This window comes from Elephantulus edwardii, unplaced genomic scaffold (assembly GCF_000299155.1).
Source record: "Elephantulus edwardii isolate Elephantulus edwardi_28Jun2011 unplaced genomic scaffold, EleEdw1.0 scaffold00042, whole genome shotgun sequence".
Lineage (NCBI taxonomy): Eukaryota > Metazoa > Chordata > Mammalia > Macroscelidea > Macroscelididae > Elephantulus > Elephantulus edwardii.
In genome coordinates, this window is record NW_006399792.1 from 12,373,444 (window position 1) to 12,386,088 (window position 12,645).

Sequence of the window (12,645 nt, forward strand, 5' to 3'; positions counted from 1 at the left end):
TGTCTTTTCATCTCCAGAGTAATATATCATATGGTCATCTGACTCAAAATGCCCCATGCCAGTCCATCTCATCTCTCCAATGCCTAATATGTCAATATGTATGCGTTCTATGAGGGAAAGATAGCATGTTTTTATTAGTTTACTTTGAAATCATCTCTAGGGAACAATGTGTTAGTTTACTTTGAAATCATCTCTAGGGGACAATGTGTTATAAAGGGAGTAATATATCTTTCAAAATGAAAGTTTACTCTTATATGTGCTAATAAAATATTTTCCCATGCAAAGGTCCAAACAAGACCAGAATAACACTCTCAATCAATCCTACATTTTGGATATTGGTGATGGTAAGATATACTAAAACTCTAGGGACATGACCTTATAGAAGTGTTTCTTCAAACTTGAGTATGCATCTAGATCACCCCAAGGGTTTGTTAAAACTCAATTTCAGAGCCTCATCCCCACAGCCTGATTAAAAGGATGTACAGTGGGCTGAACGATTTGTATTTCTAATACAATGCTGATGTTGCAAATACAGCAACTAAACATTAAGAACCATTGAGTTTGAGAAATCACCAATGTATCTTCTGTAGTAAAAGCAGATGTGTATTTCCAACATTTTAAGTAAGCTTAGGGTGGTATGGAGTCAATCTTTCAAAATATTCAGAATAATCTCATTTATACAGACTTTCTGCATTTTTATGGATTTTCTCTTTTGGATTTCTGTAAAACAGGCACAGTTGTGTTGTTTTTAAGTTCTGGTGAGTCACTTAAGACTCATGGTGACCCTACATACAACAGCCCTAAACTCTGCTCAAAACTGTGCTAATCTTACTGTCTTTGACACATCTATCGCCATTACCCCAGTTAGAGTCAATCCATCTCATTAAGGGTTTTCCTCTCTTGTGCTGTCCTTCCACCCTCCCAAGAATGATGACCCTCTCCAAGGACTGGTCCCTCCTTGCAACATGCCCAAAGTATGTTAGATGGAGTTTCAGAAACCTTGTGTCTAAGGAGCAGCCTGGTTTCACCCTCTCCGGGATGAAACTGTTTGATCTCCTAGCAGTCTATGGTATATTCAATAGTATTTTTCAGCACCACACCTCAAAGGCATCAATTCTCTTTCTACCATCCCTAGTAATTGCCCAGTAAATGCATAGCAAGTAATTGCGAAGACTATATGGCCTCTAGAGGTTCACCTTAGTCTATAGAATGCATTGTTCTTCAGTTCTCTAGAAAGGTGTTGTTGTTGTTATGTGCCGTCGAGTTGCCTGCGACTCATAGCTACCCTATGTACAACAGCCCTAAACTCCGCTCTGTCCTGTGCCAATCGCACTGTCTCCGACACTCCCATCCCAATTATCCCAATCACTGAATCAATCCACCTCATAGAGGGCCTTCCTCTCCTGCGCTGTCCCTCCACCCTCCCAAGCATGATGTCCCTCTCTAAGGACCAGTCTCTCCTCACAACATGTCCAAAGTATGTTAGACGGAGCCTCAGAATCCTTGCCTCCAAGGAGCCACCCGGTTTAACCCTTTCCAGGACAAATCTGTTTGTTTTCCTAGCAGTCCATGGTATTCTCAATACTCTTCTCCAGCACCACAGCTCAAAACCCTATGTACTAAAAACTCTAGAGAGGTAGATATGATTAAATCCACTTGAGAGTTGAGGAAACAGAAAAGTCTTAGCTGGCTTCATTGATCAATATTTTAGTCAAAATTATAATTTGTGATCTCCTCCACCTCTCTGGAAGTCCTGGTGGCACAGTCGTTAAGTGGAAGAAAGAAGTGGCAGTCTGCTTCTATAAAATTTGTAACCTTGGAAAGCCTGTGAGGTAATTTGTTTGACTGTATGTTTTCAACTTGACAAGAGTAAGAAATCAACTCCACAGCAAATGGGCTTGTTTTGGTTTGGTTTGGTCTAAACACATCTCTAGGTGATAAACTGTTTATACTCTTCTCCTAACCTAAAAGTTGATGGTTCAAACTCTTCCAGCAATACTACAGCAAAGGCATGACAGTATGTTTTCAGAGAGTAGAGTCAAGAAAACCTTAAGTAGAGTACTTCTACTAAGTAACACATGACATCATCACAGGTCAATTTCAACTGGATGACAACTAACAACAACTCTTAATTTAGGAAATTTAAAAAAAAAGTCATTACAAATCTAATGACTTTTTTGGCTGTTGAAAAACCACTAACCTTAACACATACTTAAGTGCAGTAATTAGATTCCATTTAAATGATCATTAGATGAATCCTATGTAATTAAATTAAAAGATTCTTCGAATGAAAATTAAGAGGATTTAGGGCTTTTTTTTGTTGCTTTAATTGAAAAACAAGAAGATAAGCAACTACACTTTTCCAAAATTAATGGGATATAATTATCTTTATTAAAGGAATGTTTAATAGAACTTCATTAGTGAACTCAGATTATTTGAAGCTGGTAATATACTAGGATTAATTTACCCAAAATTTTTTTTTGCAAAGCTTGCCTAAATGCAAGCAAGGAATTCCATTTACTGTGCTTCTGTTAATTGTAAGGACAGTAGTTCATTGAAGGAGTTTAATAAAGACACAATGGTTATTTGAATCTGTGAACTATACTTTGATATTTTAGATAAACAAACATGTTATATACAGACTCAGCTGACCCTCCAGTGGGTTTTCAGAGACTAAATCACACAGGAGGAGACTGCCCATCTTTTCCTGCAGAGCAACTAGTAGAAATAAACCACTTGCTTTTAAATTGGCAGTGCAACTTAGCACTAAGCCATCATAGCTAGAGGGTAAACAACTATGTATGCCTTTAAAAATATCATCCCTAAGGGTGCTCTAGTGGACAGTGGTAAGAAGTTGCACTATAATCCCAGACACACGTGGTTCAAAGGAGGGGCAATTTCCTCCTGTACCAGACAGATCTGACAGTACACACTACTACTACTACTACATATCATCTCTAAATTGTGCGTCACCACTAGGGGCAAATTATACAAAAGCAAGGTTAGCATAGGCTTACTTCTGCTTACTTACTAAAATCTCCAGTGAACAATTTCTGGAAGGAATCACAAGAAATTTTAGAAAGAAACCAGAAGTAAGTGCATGCTTATCTTGTTTATTGGATTCTGTCCCTCTCAAAGCATGTACATTTGAAAAGAGCATTGAAGGTTCTATAGAAATGGGAGAGGGATAGTTATCAGTCATACATAGCAACAGAATCTTTGTGAAGACAAAGACAACAGAAACATGTGAAATTCTTCATTACATATTAGTAAACAAGCACATCTATTCTTGTTCATCAGAAGATCTCATACAAGATGCCAGATTGCTGTTGTTATGTAGCATCAAGTGGTAACCAACTCATAGCTGACCCTCCAGTGGGTTTTCAAAGGCAGTAAATTGTAAAGAAGGTTGTTCATCATTTTTGGAGCAGCTGGTGGATTAGAACCACATGACTTTGGCTGGGCAGCACAGCTCCTTACCATGAGACCACCAGGAGTACTCCATTATGTACCATTATGCCAGAACACATCTAATATTAACTAACCTGTGAATAGAACAGGCTATATTCTTGTAGTCAAGTTGCTTTCAATTCATAGGAACCCTGTTAAACACAGTAAAATTTCTAAAGCTTTCTATCTTTATGGGGCTGCCTGCCACATTTTTCTCCTGTAGAGTGGCTGATGGCTTCAACCCCAAGAGCTTTCAATTAGCAGCTGCATCCACAGGGTTCTTCAGCATGTGAATAGACCAGTGCCTTATGAAGTTCTAAAGGCAAGGTGCTCTTGTATTTTGGACATACTATCAGGAGGGGCCAGTCCCTGGACAAAAAACCTCATGCTTTGAAGAGTAATAATGGATTCATAGGAAAGAAGATATTCATAGAGATAGTTTGACAAAGTAGTTGCAACAATGCAACAATGCAACAATGTACCTCAATGGCTGTTAGAATGGTGCAGGCTCAAGAGGCATTTAGTTCTGTTAATGTCCACACAGGACAGGTGCGCCAATTCATTGGCACTTGACGGTAACAACAAATACATCCATGGGTGTAAAACAAAAATGCAGTAATGAGGGTTCTTTAGTAACATAGTTAACACAGGCCAAAGTAGAAGTAAGGAGCCTTGGTGGAGCAGTTGTCAAGCACACAACTGCCAATGGAAAGGCTGGCAGCTCAAAACAGCCAGTGGTTCCTTTTGGAGATGAAAGTTGATGCACTATTTCCACAAAGCCTTACATTTTAGGAAACCCTCTGAAGCAGTTATACCCCATCATACAGGGTTGCCATGAATCAAAATTGGCTCTACGGCATGAGACCACAACAAAACTGTGTTACTTGATTAACATTATGTCACTATTTCCATTGTAAAATTCTATTTTCATGGGTTTATAACACAATAATGAAAATTCACACTTAATTGAAACTTGGCAATGAAAGTTCAAGCTGTTACATGTGTGATGCCAAACTTTTTCTCCACAACTAACAACAAAATAAAGTTATAAGATATTATCTGAAAAACAAAAAAAGGATGCTATCTGATTACTATGTTATACATATTTAATAGGTGGGGAAACCTTATCAAAAGTTGAGATGGAAAAGTTCTCCTTTAAAGTACTGAATGATCAACAGAAAATATAAACTGACTATGTGTCCTTTCATTCCATCTAATCAATGCAATAAACAATGGAGATAATATGACAGCTGATATGTATCATTAATAAATGTGTCCTTTATCAAAGTATTAATGATGACAAAACATTAACAGAAAGATATATATAATCTCCATTAAAAGTTTATCCATATAAAACATTTTTTTTCATCAAAAGCATAATTGTAATGACAATAAAGACTACTTTGTGATGTAGTCCATTGAGAGTTGTGCTGCTAACTTAAAAGTGGTGCCTCTCTGGTGGTTCAAATCCATCAGTAGCTCCCTAAAAGTAAGACGGGTAATCTGTGCAATTCACAGACTCTAAAAATCCACTGGAGGGTCAGCTATGAGTTGGTTCCAACTTGATAGCAATAACTGAGTTTAAAAAATTCTTAAGAAAAGAACCGTGGTGGTACAATGATTAAGCACTTAGCTGCTAACCACAAGATCCATGGTTGGGAAAACACCAGACACTCTATAGGAAGTAAAAAGGCACACACTGAGAGAGAGAGCGTGCGAGGGAAAACAAGGGAGAGAGCGGGAGAGCAAGAGAGAGCAAGGGAGAGAAAGGGAGAGTGAGGGAAAGCAAGGGAGAGAGAGGGAGAGCGAGAGAGAGCAAGGGAGAGAGAAAGAACGCATGCATGAAACTTAATGATCTCTTGATGACTCTACTATAAAGATGACCACCTGAATCTGGGAAATTCCAACAGGCAGTTCTGATCTGTCATATAGAATCCCAATGAGTCCGAAATGATATACAACAATATAATGATCCTTCAGAAGGCAATAATGAAGGAAGATTCATACAGTTGCACAGAACATTAAATGTATTAACACAGACTCTAAAATTGTTGAGGCAAGTTTAAAACATGAAAGTCGTTTCAACAGACAAGTAATACACACATATAACTTAGGTAAGTAGTGAATGAGAAATAAGAATCGAGACTGTATTCTTTAATGTATTCATACTAAGATTCAATATGACAATTATTTCCAAAACCTTCTTTAAAGCATCTAGTGTGTGATTAAATTGCATGACCTTTCATCTAATCTTCTTTTCTAGTTTCTCAAAAGTGTGACTGCCTTCCAAGGTTCGAAGGCACAAAAGTATCATGATTTGAAGAAAACATGGATATTCACTCTGAATTTTTCCATATCTTTCTTGCTAAGTTGTTGGTGATAGGAGCTGTTGAGTCAAGCTGAGTTTTCAGAATCCTAAGTTTCTAAAAGAATCTTTTGTAGAGAAAAGTCTCCCCTCTTAAAAGGACTTATTCCATAGTGTTTAAAGACCCCAAGAGCTTTGATAGCAAAAAAAGCTGATCATTTTATTCTAGCTCTGAATTTCCAAATTTAACTCACCATGGAATACTACTTTCTATAACACCTGTTAACATCTTCCAAAATCTCTTTTGGGAAAGTTTCTCTTCAAAAGTTCTTATCAGGCTACTGGACATAATATATTTCGATATGAGCTTGATAGGTCTGAGAATATATTATCACACCCATTTCTTCTTTCATAAAAGAAAGGAGTTGAGCTTTCTTTCTTCAAAAGTCTCTTCAAAATAATAATTAAAATTCTGTAACTCTAAAATACTTAAGAGTAGATTTGATAGCCATGCTTTTATTTAATTTTCAGGAAAATTAAATGAAAAGAGGCCATCCATCTAGTGCTTATCAAATTCCAATGCCTAGATAAACTATGTTAATCTATGATTATCCTAATTATATTATTATATGTACACATATTCCCTGAGTGAATTATCTGCTTAAGGATATTTTTTCATTGACCCTAATGGTTTCTTGGGTTTCTTTGCATGTGTCTAACAATACTATAAAGTTAAATTTAAATTATTTTTATATACAATTTATTCTCTTTTCCTTCCATTAGCATGGATAATCAAGAATTCATGGTATTAGGGCTTTTTAAATGTCAGAGATTATAAAGTTGTCTTGCCTGTTACAGTAAAAACTTTATTAAGGTCTATCATGTATTTTAAGAAGTGTATAATTTAAAGCAGCTGCCCATCCCAAACTCTCTCTCCAGATGTACTATTGTCCTTTAAACAAAAACATCAGATAATCCAAAGACTCTTTTATTTTAATGTAGTTTCTTGTTGCCAGGCATTACAATATGACAATGCCTTCATAAAGTTACTGTATCCCTTAGCATCAAACCTATCAAAAAAAATCATCTTTTCCCATAACCAATGGTTCCTAATGGTACAAGCATTCAGACCATAGTATTATCTTATCGTTTCTGAAAGCATGTATTCAACCAGGTACTTAATAAACATGTCACAATGACATTTACTAATTTATAAATGAAAGTAATTGTACACCTGTGGTTTTAGATTCCTTCAATGTTCTTTCCATTTACCTATGAAGTCTGTGATTTTTCAAAGGCAACACATATCTGTGGAAACAGTCTTTTTGTAGTTACATGTCCTAAGTTAAAATATTAAGTTTTCTTATTATAAGATACATATTTTACTAATTTTTCCCAGGGAGATGAATTTCATGATTTAAAACATGAAAATTAAATAACCATGGAATGGTGACAATATAATGATTATAACTCATCTATCTTAAAGGTTCAAAGCAGGAGATAATCTATACAAACTATTCTTCTTTTATTAAACAAAGACAAGGACAAATTCTTAAACAAAGATTAAAGTAAATGGTAATTTCATATACTTTCTTTTCCCTCCATGATGATGTGTTTTCCAAGTCTGAAATGTTACATCATCAATACTTTTTGTAAACTGTCTTTTACAAAGGGGAAGACAAAATCTATCTTTATGTGAGTCTGTACACATTTACCAAAAAATCCAAAACTTCTAAACTCTCCAAACTTACGGTTTTGGCACGCCAACTGAGCAGTGTTGAGGGAGGAGAAAAAGGGTTAGCAAAAAGTGTATTTAGGATGAATGCCACCCACCATCAAGTAATGGTTTAAGTAGAAAGTAATCAGAGGGAGACCACAGCAGCTAAATTTCAACCAAAGATATTCTAGGTTTAGAACAATAAATAATTTCAATCAGGTATGTTCCAAGGAGCAACTGGAGGCTGTAAGGCCATAGCTCAGGCCGGATGAGCACTCTGCAAGTCTGCTGGATCAGCAGCCACTCCAGATCTACAGCTCACCACTTAACCTGCCCTTTACAATCTTTAACATCTTGAGTACAGAGAAGGCCATATGTTGTGAAACTTAAACATTTTGGGCTGAAAAACATATCTAATTTATTAATGAAGACAGCTTCTTTCACCCACATCAGAACATATGTCATAAGGTGAGGAAGGGTGTTATGGAAATGCTGATATGGATGAAGCTGGAGAGACATACATGAAAGCCTCAGTACCTTCCTGGAGCCCTGCCTTATTAGAGCCAGAACTGCCTTATAATAAGGTCTTTTTAGAGTGTTAGTAACTAAACACTTTTGGAAGGTGTCCAACATGAACTACCTCTCCAGGAGTCACTACTGTGGTAACATGACACTTAAGCTTCCACAAAAACCAGTGTCTACATTTGATGAATAAGTCATTACGTCTTTGAAAAATACAGAAAAACAAAACAATGGGACTTTGGGGCATGTCTTACTATTTGCTTTCCTGTTTGCCAATTGGAATAGTCTCAAGGATGCTAAACCGACTGCTTTTCTTAACGGGACACACAGCTTTGCATATGCTTCAACCTGAACTGTATGAGTTTAAGGGGACTTCTGGCCTCCATATCAGGGTCTATCATTCAATGACATAAGCCTACAGTCAAGCTGATAAGGGACAGGGAAGTTAGAAAGTAGTAAATTAGGAAAAACCAATAGAATATGTTGCTGTTGTTGTATGTACCATCAAGTCTGAACCAACTCATAGTTAACCCTCTAGCAGATTTTCAGAGACAATAAATTAAATGGGCTGAGGATGTCCATCTTTCTCCCACAGAACAGCTGGTGGATTTGAACTCTGTGCCTTTGGATTGGTAACACAACTCCTTTCCACCAAACTATCAAAGTATGATACTGTACCTAATTATTCAAACTGTTATCAATCTCCCACTTTTGGTTCACTCAGCCCAAAACAAACATCAAAAATCTACACAAGTGAATGAAATGAGCTCAAACTCCCCCAATAACCACTTGATTCCCATTAAAAAGAAATTTGATGAAAAGTATACATATGTATGTGCATGTGTATGTGTATACCACACACATACACACATACTATTGTGTCTCTTAGGTAAGATACATGCACACACACACACACACACGTGTGCATTTAGTCTCTTCATTTGCCCAAGTTACTCCGGATGACTATTTTCTAAAAAGTCAATATGCAGGTAGGAATGATTTGGGAGTCTTTATTCTTGCCACCTGTCTTCCTCACACAAACACCTTCCACTCTTTGCTTCCACAGGGTTCCTTCATGGAGTTGTGCCCTAACAGACGCATTGATGTAAACAGAGCAGTCACTGGGATGGCCAGTTCTGAGAACAGCCTGGTCAAGGGGCTAAGATGCTGAGGATGATCCAAAGTACACTTCTCTTTCTTTCAAAAAGATTTAGCCCTCACAGACCTTAATCACAGTTTTAAGAAAGAAAAAAAAAAAAGAAAGAGAAAAAAATCTGGTTCAGCTCTGACTCTCACTACAGATTTCTGCATTAGAAACCATAATTCACATTTATTGTAAATGTCATCATGTCTATGAGCTTTAAAGAGTATTTACAGTGTCAGCCTAGAATTTTTCTTGATGGATGCTTTAGTTTTCCTTTTTTTTTTTTTCCAGAAGTGCTACATAGCAAAGCTTTGGGAGGTATTTTGTTAGCAATTTTGATAGAATTGATCATTACAAAGCAACACTTGGCCCCCTTACTGAAGATTCTTGGCTATGTTTCAACCTTTCACTGAAGACAGGTTTTGCAGTTACATTTCCCTTTATTATAAATGTAGTGAACTACAAAGAACTGTGCATCCTCAAAGTATATAAACAGAGCCTTGGCCAGGAAACTTTCCCTGGAGCTGTTAGCACAAGAGAGGGAGGCTGTTAGCATAAGTTATAAGCTTCACCACAGGGGCTAGCGGAAACCTTGTAAGCCATGAACTTCAGTCTGCAGTGATCTGTGTTGAAAAGCAGGATGAGCAGAATTTCATCAGCAGATTCTGAGAGATGTTTACATCCACCACAGCCATCCTTCTTCTAACTTTTCCCAAAGTGAATAGGGCAAGCCCTCTGCCTTGACGGGTGTTAAATTAAGAACACCCAAGCACCTGATTTTGTTTGTTTGCCACCGATGAGCCCTCAAGTAGTTAAAGAAATGTCATAAGGCAGAGGATTAAGAAGGGCTACAAGATCTTGAGAAAGGACTGTCTAAAAACCCGGGCAAGTGTGAGTTCCCTCACAGGTGGTCAAACAGTGGGCATAAAATGGCATCTGCCACTCGATAAATAAACATGGCTAAAAGCTCAGGCCACAGGAATTTCTACTGAGCGACTTAGAAACTGGCATAAGGCATTCCAGGGGTGTTAGAGACACCCTCCCTCAGGGCAACCGGGCTCCGCTGGGAATGGGGTGTCGCCCCTTCCCCTTGTCAAGCAGATATCCCAGCCAACTCAGCCCTTTGCCGCCACTTCGGACTCTACAACTGGGCTTGAGAGGGGCTCAGCTTCCCAAATGCGGGGCGTGGTGGGACAGGGAGCCTCCGGAGGGCAGCAGCGGAAAGTGGGGAAAGGGGTCTGGGCAGCACCAGGGGACCAGGGCCTTGGTTCCTGGTGGAAAGCTGGGGCTGCACCGCGGGAAAGAGACGCCCCCAGGCACTCACCTGCGGCTCCAGCACGATAGCTCCGAACTGTGTTGCCTTCGTGCAGGAGCTGGGGGCGCAGGGACCGGGCGTCGCGCTCGGGGGAGCCTGGCGTCCGCCCCGCCTCGGTCCTGCCACCGCGGCTGTACCTGTCATAGAGCCGCAGCATGTGCTCAGACACCTTGTCGCGCGGCTGCAGCTCCGGGCTGGGGCCACCACCTGCCGCGCCATCGCCCGCCACAGCCTGGCGGAGCTCCGGGAAATGCCGCTTGGGTTTCTCTCCCTGTGCGAGGCTCACGCAAAGGCAGCCCAGCCACAGGCAGAAGAGCCCGCGCGCCCCAGCCATGGCGAGGTCCCGGCGCGGCGCGACCGCCCTGGGCGGCGCTGGGGGAAGACTGGGAGAGAGCAGAGAAGCCGCGCTCCGCAAAGCCTAGGGTTGAACCCGGGACCAACTCGGGCAAGAGCGTCCAGAGCTCGCACAGGGCTGGAGACGGACAGCGACAAGTCCCACTCTTGGCGCCGAGCGAGCACCGACCGGCAGGTGGGCTTTTCTCCCGCTGCGCCGCGGACCTCCCCGGCGCGGGGCGCTGCAGGCGCTCTCTCCACTTGAGCGTTGGGCGAGCGAGCGAGCTGAGAGTCGCGGCGTGTGTGGCCCGGGTGTTTTCCAGAGCTGTCTCTACCTTCCCTCCCGGTTTTATTTTCGGGAACACCCGGCCGGAGCGGCCGCGCGCGGAGAACCAGGACTAGCACTGCGCCGGGCACGGTGCCGGAGTGGGGGTGCGCGCGGCGGCCCGGGAGGCGCTCGCTCTTCTTTTCCAGGGATTGGAGGAGCCGCGGCACCGCCAGGCAGAGTTTTGAGGGTGCGCGCGTGAGTGCGCGTGTGTCTGTGCGCGCGCGCGAGCGGGGAGCGGGCGGGGGAAGAGAAAGAGATTAAAGAGACTGAAAAACTGAGACTTCATTCTCGTTTTCTTACTGGTTTGTCCAGCGCGCTTGTCAGTCGCCAGTCTCCCCCTCTCCTCTACCTTCACGGGCAGCGCAGAGGAGAGAAGTTCAGGGAGAAATAATCAATGAATCACCGAGGGAAGAAAAGTAGAACAAGGGGTGATTGGGGAAAGAGGAGAATCAAGAAAGAAAGAAAAGAGGGGATTGTGTTGTTCTTTGGTTGCTTTTGATCCCTCCATCCCCCCGAAAGCCAGCTGTGCTAAGCAAGTGCACAGAGCACCTTTTTAGTTTCTTTCTCCTTTCATTGCCTTCCCCACCCCACTCCCCCGTATTCCATAAAATATACTCTTTCCTCCTGATTTTCCTGCCCAAAGCTGCTGACCTGATGATCCCTGCACCTGTCCTTCCCACCTCTTAAAAACTCTCAGAATTTGCCCTGTCTCTGGCCTAGTGGTAAGAAGCAGCGCTGCAACCTCAAAGGCACACAGTTTGAACCCACCAGCTTTTCCTCAAAGGAAGGCTGAACAGTCTCCTCCTGGGCCATTAACTGCTTCTGAAACCCACTGGAGGGTCAGCTATAGGTGGGTTCCAATTGGATGACACACTACAACAGGCAATAGGGAAGGAGCTGTGGTGGACCAGTGGGTAAGGGAGTCCCTCTGCCAATCAAAAAGTAGGCAATTCGAATCCACCACCTGCTGCCCTCAGAGAAAGATGAGCCTTCTCCCCTGGTGTCATGTATATTGTGACCTAGGACGCTGCCAACTCAGAGGCACCTGGTTCTGATTTACCGGCTAGCTGCTCCGGGGGAGAAAGACGGGCATTTTCCTCTCCTGTGATTTACAGTCTCTGAAAACCCTCTAGAGGATCATGGATGAGTCCCTTAGAACTTGATGGTACCTCACAAGAGCAACAACTAAAACCTGCTGGAGAGTCAGCTATGGGTAAGAATGTGGCAAGCTGTGTAGTTCTGTTTCGCTAGGTCCAGGAAAACCCTTAATCTCTCTCTGTCTTCTCTGGGGGCCCATGGGCCTTTACTGGTTCTCATAGAACCTTTTCTTTTTTCTTTCTTTAGACATGCACAATGACACGTTTATTGTGTTTGGATGAAATTAGAAAACATTTCTAGAGTGACTAACATACTTACTAATGTTCGTTATTGTTCTTGTGGGCCCTTGAGTTAGAACCAACTTAAAACTGTTCCTTCAGGTTTTCAGAGGCTGTAAATTGCATAGGTGGGCACCTTTTCCCTGAAGACTAGT

The 12,645-nt window shown here is 41.2% G+C and overlaps 1 protein-coding gene across 1 annotated transcript in view; it reads right to left on the reverse strand.

Annotated features, from left to right (window-relative positions):
* The window catches only part of BMP3 (bone morphogenetic protein 3), a 40,499-nt gene extending 29,712 nt beyond the window's left edge, over window positions 1–10,787 (reverse strand). The window contains exon 1 of the mRNA XM_006885287.1: window positions 10,463–10,787. Within this exon, the coding sequence (XP_006885349.1) occupies window positions 10,463–10,787 (325 nt within the window). The remainder of the gene's footprint in view (window positions 1–10,462) is intronic.
* Window positions 10,788–12,645: the final 1,858 nt, after the last annotated feature.